Here is an 11,480-nt window from a genome sequence, read left to right as displayed (position 1 = left end):
AAAGGCATTTTAAGTGTCATTCACGCTATTATGCTATTAACAAGTTGATTAAGCACAAATAACAAGTTTATTTATAACATAGCATACAATTAATAAACGTGAACAGTGTGAGCGATTTCCAAGTTTCTTCTGCTTTTTTTACTTTCGCAACTTGAGACAAAATTATATGACGTAATTCAATACAGCTGATTTCAAAGTATACTAGGTTAGTCAATACATGACTTAAAAAAGAAGTTTCCTTTTACCTATACGATGTAAAGTTCTTCTATTTGATTAATAACTATTCTTTATTACATTGTAAAATTTTGCTTGATGTTTCTATTTGTTAGTTCACCACGCAATATCTTGATGTTTGGATCCGAAGTCATATAACAAGAAAATGGACGGAGGTGGGGCGTACGGAGGTGGGAAAGCTGGAACGCCTTTTGATCCTTTGCAATTTATCCAACGTCCACAAGTGATTTTGAGGGCATTATGCTGGGTATTGTATCATTGTCATTTCTGTGAAAGTATAATTTGTGTTCTAGTCTTTGGGTATTTACGCTTATACATTAATGAAATTCGCTCATTGATTTGATGAAAGGGTCGCCATGATTTTGCTGAGTAGGGGGTAGAACGTCGATTGAAGTTAATATTGATTTTTCGTTATTTGTTGCTTAAATATAATAAATAATAAAGTAGTATTTTTAAAACAAAATTAGCTTTTACCTGAATAATATGCATGAAATTGTTGGTATAGTTGAATTGGCTATTCTCTGATTTTTAATTGTGCATTTCCATTCTAAGATTTTTTTTCTTTCTAGTCTGAAATTTATTTACTTTTCGTAATCATTCCTTTAATTCTTAAGTTTGTAGCACTTAATGGAATCCTCAGCTGTGTTAGTCTTTTTATACTGTAATTTTTTGTTTCCAAAGTCTGATAATAGCGTATTCCATGTTATTTTTATTCATGTACGATACCGAATTACAATGAAGAATTTCGAATAAATTTTACTAAATACCATATCTGATAGAAGTTATGGACCTGTATACCGCTGAGTAAGTCAGCATTTTAAGTCTGAAGAACATGATTTCTTTTTAGTCATTTATGAGGAAATTCAAGGTCATTACCTTACGAAAGTGTTTAAGAATTCTTCGGCGCACATTCACTTCGAGATGCCTTTTTACGTGTAAATACTGCGTCCAGATTATGCCTTAAAACTACAGTAAAGAAACAAAATATGTTCTAGGTGGCCACAAAAACACGCGAATGTTATCTAAGTTAGGGCAGGAGCGCAGCAGAGGGACCGACAGGGTTTGCATCCGTAGGGGTCAGACGCGTGAGCAATGGTGGGTATGCGTGTAAAGGAGAATGTCGCTAAAAACACAAGGATAGGTACCAAATTTCACATAAGTAAATCCCCACGTTAAGCGGGTTTGCATCCTAACTATGAAAATATTTACGATCACTCCAACCCCAATCATTTCACAGATTCAACCTGTTGTATATAAGTTATTAGGACGTAAAATTGAATGTAATTTATACGAAAAACCCTTTTATGCATTGCAAGACCTGTAACGTCCAAATATTCACCACAAACTTATAGTTGTATCGACATAAACAAACAAACAAAAAAAAAGTATGGAGCAGGAAACCACTTTACACAAAAGTCAAAAGAGGTCATTGAAGACATACGAACTGGTCGAGCGGTTTGTGTCACTAGTCTATCAATCAGAAGTTTCTGTGTTCAAACCCTGTAGAAAATATTCGTTTTTTTTTTCTGAAAAGTGTGTTCCTATTTTCATCAGAGGACTGAGAACATTTCTTTGAATAAATCTTTGGAAACTACTTTTCTCTCAAATTCGATTAGAAGCGAACATTATATGAATTGCTAATCTAACATCCACAGCTGAGAACAAAATATTAAGTATGTTCAATATGTCATTATTATCATTTGATTTGTAATTAAAAACTAATTATAAGCATTGACGATTTCAGAAGATTCTCCCCGGTAATGGTCAAGATATGAATGAGAAAAAACTGATAAAACATTATTAGTCTACTTTGAGTATGATCGAAAATAACTTATGGCCACGAAGGGGAAATTTATGTCGACAGGGTCTCAAATTCTCCGACGGGTCATGACCTAAAATTATCATTGTTTGAAAGGTTTCCTTAACAAATAGAATATTACATTTATTTCTCCTTCTACGTTTTGAAATGGAAAAATCATAATTTTAAATAGAATTATAATACGATAAGCATAAAGATTTATACAACTAATGAAGTAAATATTCTTGTGTAAGCTATCGATTTCTATTCGGATTAAAACTCGAATACTCGTTTGCATCACACTTTAAAGTAATTCCTCACTATATATATATTTCCTACTGGAAAGCATGTTTAACTCCAATTACTTAATCAATATTTTTAATAATATATTTTTATTGTAATACTCTTACTATTCAATGTTGTATGCACTTAATTTCTCAAAGCAAAACCTCACAAATGTATAATTGACTAGTAAATATTATCAAATAAATTATCATTTAGTTTACGTAAACATTGCATCGCCTGATTTGAAACTTCGTATTTTAAATAATAATAATAATAATAATAATAATAATAATAATAATAATAATAATAATAATAATAATAATAGTAGTAGTAGTAATAAAATCATAGTCATATCTTTATCAGAATTTCAGGCTTAGTCAATAAATGAATTCAACATAGTCTCTATTCGAAGCTCTATTTAATCGAATCAGATAGAAATACGAAGAGGAACTTCGAGAACAGGTAAAAGAAAAATTTTACTTTGGTGGGTTTGGAAGTAACTTTTAAGAGTTTTTTTTCTTTTTTACAAATTACAGACAAATGCCTTGGACACTTTTTTCTTTTCTTTAAGTTAACTGATTCACCGAACGTATCTGACATATGAGTAACTTTTCTCTATTTTCTACTCGGTTATACACGTTTTACACTCTTTTCCATTAACCTTGAACGACAAGAACACGAACACAAAAACATCCACATAGGTATGACAGTTAAAATTCCTAACTTTCCCCACGGGGAATCGAACCCGGGACCACATACACCTGAGGCGCACGTGCTAGCCACTAGACCAGCGGGAAGAGCAAATGAAATGTATTTTGTAGTGTCTGAAGTTTATAGCTATTTCACCCTATTGTAGTATGTCTATTGATTTTTTAATGTTTACCGTATTCGTTACTTTGAGGAATGATATATATTATTGATATAGGCTTTATTACATATTCGGCCATAAATATTATATAAATTATCAGAATTATTCATGATCTTCCATGGAAATTCACTGGTGCATGCACAGTAGACAGACAGTGTAATTGGAAGATGAGTTCAACAGAGGTTATATATTCCGCCGATTATATTTTATTTAATAACTATTTAGAAGAGATAACGAAAACGAGTCTACATAATGAAGATGGAATTTCCGTAGAAGATAGAATCTTGAGGTGTATACGGTTTGGGGTTGATATGGTTGTTGTTGCAGAATCTAAAAAGAAAATTAATAAGATGTAGAAAACTTGAGAAAGGCTTGTGAAGAATATGGGCTGAAAATAAATGTTAGAAAGACAAAATCCATGGTGATTGAAACGAAGCGATCGGTGTGAAATATAGAAGTAGGAGCGGGAAAAAACAACAAGTGATTAGTTTTCGATATCTGAGTACTATTACTAGTGATGATATGACATGCGAACGTGAAATAAAAGCAAGGATAGAAATGGCGAAAAGAGCCTTTAGGATGGAGGAAATAGTATTTTGAGGGGACCACGAATAGAGTTGTAAAGAAAAAGACTCATAAAATGCTTCGTTTACTGTATTTTACTGTATTTATAGGACATAAACATGGACGAAACTGTAGAAACTGTTAAGAAGGAACTGTATCATGACGGATGTGCTAGAGGGTATGGTGGCAGGGAAGAGAGGGAGAGGACGAATTAGACTATATAGAAACAGAATTAGGCTATTGGCGATATCAAAACAGAAAAATTGTATGTGAAGATGGAGAGGTTAACAGAAGATCGTGGAGCATGGCAGCTTCTCAGCTGCGGTAAGTGACCCGCTGGTAATGGCGGAATACTTCTGATATAATGCTACTGATTATGCACAGTAGGAACAGAAATATCAACTTTACTGTCATTGCTAATACGAATCACAATGCTAATTTCTACAGGTTGTCAAAATACCTCGCTCTAAAAGCTGTAGAAAACTATCTGTTACTATGCGAGGGAAAATCATAGGTCGAGCAACAATTAGACAAATTGCCATTCAGATAGCTAGGGGTATGAGCTGTGACGAGAAAACAGTGAAGAAATTGATTTAGCGGTATGAAGAAGGTAGTGAATATTTCACATCTTGGCCAAGAAGTAGGAGACCAATAATAATAATAATAATAATAATAATAATAATAATAATAATAATAATAATAATAATCCCAGGAATTTATATTTATTTCCAGCAAGACTTTTGCATACCCTCCTAGTGCAATATGATGTTTTTGTAAAACGGCAATTATAAAATTGTCAAGCTGAATTTGAAAGTCATAATAAGTAGTGCTTTATTTATTTATTGCACAATTCTTTTATGCCAGTAGCTTTCGCCACCTTACTCGCTCTTCATGCTTACTCTGGAGGAAGCTGCGGGTCCCTAGGTTGGGAACTACTGCTTTCCACCAAGGAATTCAGACATCCTGTTAGAAATTTGTGTTCTGACCAACATCAGAAAGTTGTGTTCTTCTGTTTTTACTGCGCATGCACCAGTGAATTTCCATGGAAGATCATGAATAATTCTGATAATTTATATAATATTTATGGCCGAATATGTAATAAAACCTATATCAATAATATATATCATTCCTCAAAGTAACGAACACGGTAAACATTAAAAAATCAATAGACATACTACAACAGGGTGAAATAGCTATCAACTTCAGACACTACAAAATACATTTCATTTGCTCTTCCCGCTGGTCTAGTGGCTAGCACGTGCGCCTCAGGTGTATGTGGTCCCGGGTTCGATTCCCCGTGGGGAAAGTTAGGAATTTTAACTGTCATACCTATGTGGATGTTTTTGTGTTCGTGTTCTTGTCGTTCAAGGTTAATAGAAAAGAGTGTAAAACGTGTATAACCGAGTAGAAAATAGAGAAAAGTTACTCATATGTCAGATACGTTCAGTGAATCAGTTAACTTAAAGAAAAGAAAAAAGTGTCCAAGGCATTTGTCTGTAATTTGTAAAAAAGAAAAAAAACTCTTAAAAGTTACTTCCAAACCCACCAAAGTAACATTTTTCTTTTACCTGTTCTCGAAGTTCCTCTTCGTATTTCTATCTGATTCGATTAAATAGAGCTTCGAATAGAGACTATGTTGAATTCATTTATTGACTAAGCCTGAAATTCTGATAAAGATATGACTATGATTTTATTACTACTACTACTACTACTACTACTATTATTATTATTATTATTATTATTATTATTATTATTATTATTATTATTATTATTATTATTATTATTATTATTTAAAATACGAAGTTTCAAATCAGGCGATGCAATGTTTACGTAAACTAAATGATAATTTATTTGATAATATTTACTAGTCAATTATACATTTGTGAGGTTTTGCTTTGAGAAATTAAGTGCATACAACATTGAATAGTAAGAGTATTACAATAAAAATATATTATTAAAAATATTGATTAAGTAATTGGAGTTAAACATGCTTTCCAGTAGGAAATATATATATAGAGAGAGGAATTACTTTAAAGTGTGATGCAAACGAGTATTCGAGTTTTAATCCGAATAGAAATCGATAGCTTACACAAAAATATTTACTTCATTAGTTGTATAAATCTTTATGCTTATCGTATTATAATTCTATTTAAAATTATGATTTTTCCATTTCAAAACGTAGAAGGAGAAATAAATGTAATATTCTATTTGTTAAGGAAACCTTTCAAACAGTTAAGATTTTAGGGCATGACCTGTCGGAGAATTTGAGACCCTGTCGACATAAATTTCCCCTTCATGGCCATAAGTTATCTTCGATCATGCTCAAATGGACTAATAATGTTTTATCAGTTTTTTCTCATTCATATATTGACCATTACCGGGGGAGAATCTTCTGAAATTGTCAATGCTTATAATTAGTTTTTCACTACAAATCAAAGGATAATAATGACATATTGAACATACTTAATATTTTGTTCTCAGCTGTGGATGTTAGATTTTCAATTCATATAATGTTCGCTTCTAATCGAATTTGAGAGAAAAGTAGTTTCCAAAGATTTATTCAAAGAAATGTTCTCAGTCCTCTGATGAAAATAGGAACACACGTTTCAGAAAAAAAAACGAATATTTTCTACAGGGTTTGAACACAGAAACTTCTGATTGATAGACTAGTGACACAAACCGCTCGACCAGTTCGTATGTCTTCAATGACCTCTTTTGACTTTTGTGTAAAGTGGTTTCCTGCTCCACACTTTTTTTTGTTTGTTTGTTTATGTCGATACAACTATAAGTTTGTGGTGAATATTTGGACGTTACAGGTCTTGCAATGCATAAAAGGGTTTTTCGTATAAATTACATTCAATTTTACGTCCTAATAACTTATATACAAAAGGTTGAATCTGTGAAATGATTGTTGTTGGAGTGATCGTAAATATTTTCATAGTTAGGAGCCTGGATATGCAAACCCGCTTAACGTGGGGATTTACTTATGTGAAATTTGGTACATTCTCTGTCGATAGCTTTGTGTCCTCGAAAAAAAGTACCTTACCTGCCGACTTTTGCTAATGAAATTCCGTGCATCAACACTGTGTTCACGTCAAATGTAAATGTTCCTCCATTTCTGTACTCTCACTGTCTTCCTACATTTGCCACACTTTTCGCTCAATTTCAATAATCCATGCTGCCTCACATTACGAAATAACTATTTCTTCACGGACATTGTTATAAAGGATGTCTATCGGTCACGATTTCAGAAAACGGTCACGAAATTCAGCTTTTGAGTCACGACTTTCTTTTTTTAACTACAAATCAGGGTTGGCAAAAACCATGGTTTTTATTTAAAAAACCAAGAAAACCGTTTTCTTTTTTTGTTTAAACCAGGTTTTTATGGTTTAAATAATTTGCTTTATATATTCATATCATATATGGACAGAAATAAGTTTGGTTCGCCTTGATGTTATTATGCAACAACCGGGTTATGCTGGAAAGGGTCACATAAGCTTAAAGCGGAATAAAAACCGCTTCTCGAGTTACATCCGAGAGAAATTGTCCTCCATTTGAACTCGGAACCAGGACTAATTGGCCACAAATGCGATACGTCTGCCGACTCACTCACGAAAGAACCCTGATAAAAAAAATTAAAAAAAAAAATACGTTGTACTGATCTTTACATGCTTCTTAATATAACTGTCAAGAGTCATTTCAGAAGGACAAAAAGATAAACAGTTGCACAAGTGAAACCATTATACAGAATTACATATAAACAATTTCAAAGTACTACGGAGTACAGAAGAACTAATTTAGTTCACGTTAGTTACCAACGACTTTTGTTGGTCCAAATTAAAGAAATACACCGACTTAATCTGCATATCAATAAGAAAACTGAATAAAGATACGAATTATTTGAGTCCACTTTGGCTCAGACTCATTTATACATAAATAGATACCAGAGATACTTATTTCACTAAATGCTTCTCGTGGGGTCTGTATTACCCCCCCCCCCCAACCACACACACACACACACACAAAGTACGGCATTTTCGATGTATTTTATCAATAGTAAACATTGAAACGAAAAAATATTTAGAATTTTTCTTCGATTGCAATTACATAACAATAATAAAAACTACAAAAAATCACAAAATAAACATTTATAAACTTATATAAAAAGATTGCTTTTGTAGTATAATCGTTTTGAGTAATGAATGGGGAATTTAGGTCTGAATATAATACGAATAATATACGGGAGTGAAACGTGATAACCCACAAATGTGTGTGTATCAAGATTTTACAAACACTTACACTTTTACGAACATTTTTTTGTTTTTTGGTTTAAACCAGTTGGTTTTTTTGAAAAAACCAGCTGGTTTAAACCACCTTGGTTTAAACCAGCCAACCCTGCTACAAATGTAAGTACATATTGGAAAATTTTGTTTTATAAAACGTCAAAGTGTCACCACTAAAAATGTCTATGGTCGGCTTTAGACGCTACCAAATCGCTAGTAAAGTACGTTTCTATCGCATGGATGAAAATTCGGTCTAATTTGCACCTAAATTCGTTCTTGAGAATGTTAAAAGAAAGTGTGATTTGGTAAAGAAAAGGTCACGAAAAAGTCACGAAATTTCGTTTTGGAATTTTAGTAGACACCCTGTTATAAGACAGAATCGAAATGTCACATCGGTCACATGCAACTATATCTTTGAATGCTGGAAATTAATTTACTCATTACTGACATGGCAGACATTAGTATGCCTCCATTCAAAATAGTACTAACATCATGCGGCTTCTAATAATTTAAAATACTTGCACAATATGATACTTGTAGGAATCAAGAATAATTTAGTTTCTAAGAAGTCCAGCCTTTGCTCAGTTTAAGTACCATAGGCAACCCACTGGTGATAAAATCATCATTCGCACAAAAGTAGAGGAAGTATATACAATTCTCCGATGAAGAGAGATCCAACAAGAATTCTTTTCTTTCTTTAACAATTAAATGCAGAGTGAGTGATAAGGTTAGATCTAGTAGTGCAGGGTGACAATACACTGTCAAATTAAAAATGCATTTTTCTTTCCTTCAAATCAATTCTTAACCCACATTTCCTTAGCGCTTGTCCGTATAGTTGCGTATAGATTGATAAAATGCGTGTAAACTGATGAGACCCCTCCTGGGTATAATTACGCGTCTGAACAAATGCCATAATTTAAACCAGTAGTTCTCAAAGTGGGGTCCACGCGACCTGGGCAAGGTTCCGCGACGCCTTAAAATTGAAGTGTGTTGTTATAAAGTGCAACTCACAGCTATTGTGGATTTTATTTTCTCTTCAGTTGCTAAATTACTGCCCTGAAGCCGGTCAACCGTTATATAGGACTACTTCAAGTGAGAGAAATTCCTTGTTTGTTTGGACACTTTTCCGAAAGCAGTTGTACATAAATTGCACGACGCCTCGGAATTTCATGGATTTCATCTTTAAGTGACGGAAAGCTTGCACCATCAATTCCAGATTTTTTTTAAAGAAAAAAAAAAAAAATAAGTAAAAGTTAGTCATTCCTATTCTTATAAACATCAAGCTTTCCCCCCAGTTCTGGAATTTCTTAATAATAATAATAATAATAATAATAATAATAATAATAATAAAAGATGAGAACCCCTCCCAATGCAATTATGGAAAAACACATGAGTTTCACTCCTCGCATTAGTGACCCCACATTTGATAATGTTTACTAAGTAGATTTCCTTAAAACTGATTTTCAGTCTTGAAAGTTACTGTATTTTCAGTTGAAATTCCGTTTACTAGAAAACAATCACGTATCTTGAGAATAAATTACGTATTGCATTATTTTTTTTGACCTTTTTCTTGTCAGTGGTAATTCTCATCAGTCTATTGTTTAATATTTCAAATAGCATTGCAAGGGGGTCCGCAGATCACTTTCCGAATGAACAGGGAGTCCGCGTTATCGGGAACTTTGAGAACCACTGATTTAAAGTATTCGACAAGCACTAACCAATGCACAAAACAGCCGACCTATGGTAGGTGGCCACAAAAAGGCACGAGTACCATCTAACCGAGTAAAGATAGAAGTACGTCAGGGACCTGGTGCTTGTAGAGAGCAGGCGCGTCAGCGACGGAGGGTATGCACACAGGCAAGAATACTCGTAGAAATACTTCGTTGCATAAAACAGCTCCCTCACAGGTTAGAGCACTTTTCATGGATTCACACTAGTAACTCAATACGTGTAAACATAAAATACATGTTCCCTACATTGTGCAGAAACAATGCTGGTGGTAATTAATGTTACATAGTCCTCCTTCAACTGGAGTCACTCATTTTAACCGTAGAATAGCACTTCTAACCTTACACGTGTAAATATAAAATACTGGTTTCCTGCATTGTATAGGAGTGTTTCGCCTGTGGAAATTAATATCTTCGGACAACCTTCTTTCATTTGCACTTGTAAACGTAAAATTATTTTTACAACTGTGTATTCTCAATCTTCGATTTTGTTTTCTTACAATAATATTCGCCATATTATTTACTAGTTTCTAGAAAATTAAAAGATTCTTCTGATTGTCTATAAGAAACTAGATTCCGTACTTCATTTCTTCGGAGTTACGGAGCCTTGAGCTACGGACTCACCCTGGAGCTCTGCTCTGTTTTGCGACAGCTTTTCCCAAATTCTGAACTGTGAAGGTTGTGGCTATATATAGGTATCCCAAGAAGGGAACTTGGGTGAATTTTACAGTGTCTGCTCCAATTGATATCCTTACGCAGACACGAGATATTATACTCGATTAATTTTAACAAAATGGGTTGAAACTTTCCTAACCCGAAGTAAACCCGTTCGCTCTCAACCCTACTTTACTATACTCTTTTAAAGTTGGCCTACTTATCAATGCGCAACCGGAGCGTGTATTGAAAAGTTTACCCAGGAAGTAATATTTGATCAGTTTTTTTAATGCATATATAAAACATACGTGTGCATCTGCAATATTAAAGACACAATCCTTTTTGCGAAAGGTACAAATCCTAGAAGAGTGTAACTGGAGAAAAGGACCACGATATGGGGGTGGTGATTCGCTAGTGAGAGTCAGCATTATGATCGATGCCCACACCGACTTCCACATCATTGCGATTGGTTCTCTCATCGCTCAGAGATAATAGAAATTAGATCTGGAGCAACATGTGCGGCAGTTTGGGTGACTTGTTTGAATTTCCTTATCAATGAGAATATTATTAGGGTGGAATGGCCAGCCTGGTCTCCCAACCTAACTTGATCAAATACATGTAGGATGCTTTAAGGAGTGATTCTTAACTTTTTCGAACTTAGCTTCTCCTTGGGTGAATGCAATTGTCCTGAGCTCCCTCTGTCATTTTAACTTTATCCACTCATGCGCAAAGCTGACCGTAAAACTTCGACGAAACATTCTTAAAATGAGTCTAAAGAATATGACTGACAGCGAGTAGCGAGTCATGGCGGAAAAACGTGAGTTGGCGGTGTGAAGTAGAAATTCGGTAGGAATAAGATCAGATCAGTATAATACCGCATTTAGCATAGTGAGAAGCATCCATAGAGGATAGCGCTAAGCTGAGATATTGGTATAGCTGATGAGTTTTTTTTTTTAAAAAAAAAAAAAAAACTAGATATCTCAAAAGAAAACAAAGTTAGACGAAAGAAAAAGTGTGTTTAGTATAGAACCTTTCAAGAGCTTGCATATGGCATGCAGTTTGTTTCA

General features: G+C 33.9%; 1 protein-coding gene across 1 annotated transcript in view; it reads left to right on the top strand.

Moving 5' to 3' along the window:
* The first annotated feature begins 324 nt into the window (after positions 1-324).
* Positions 325-11,480, top strand: part of Syngr (synaptogyrin) — a 33,044-nt gene continuing 21,888 nt past the window's right edge. Inside the window, exon 1 of the mRNA XM_081731961.1 lies at positions 325-481. Within this exon, the coding sequence (XP_081588087.1) occupies positions 380-481 (102 nt within the window). The 5' untranslated portion in view covers positions 325-379. The remainder of the gene's footprint in view (positions 482-11,480) is intronic.

This window comes from Thermobia domestica, chromosome 11, assembly GCF_964235325.1.
Source record: "Thermobia domestica chromosome 11, izTheDome1.hap1.1, whole genome shotgun sequence".
Classification (NCBI taxonomy): Eukaryota; Metazoa; Arthropoda; class Insecta; order Zygentoma; family Lepismatidae; genus Thermobia; species Thermobia domestica.
This window is presented reverse-complemented; position numbering and strand designations above follow the sequence as displayed.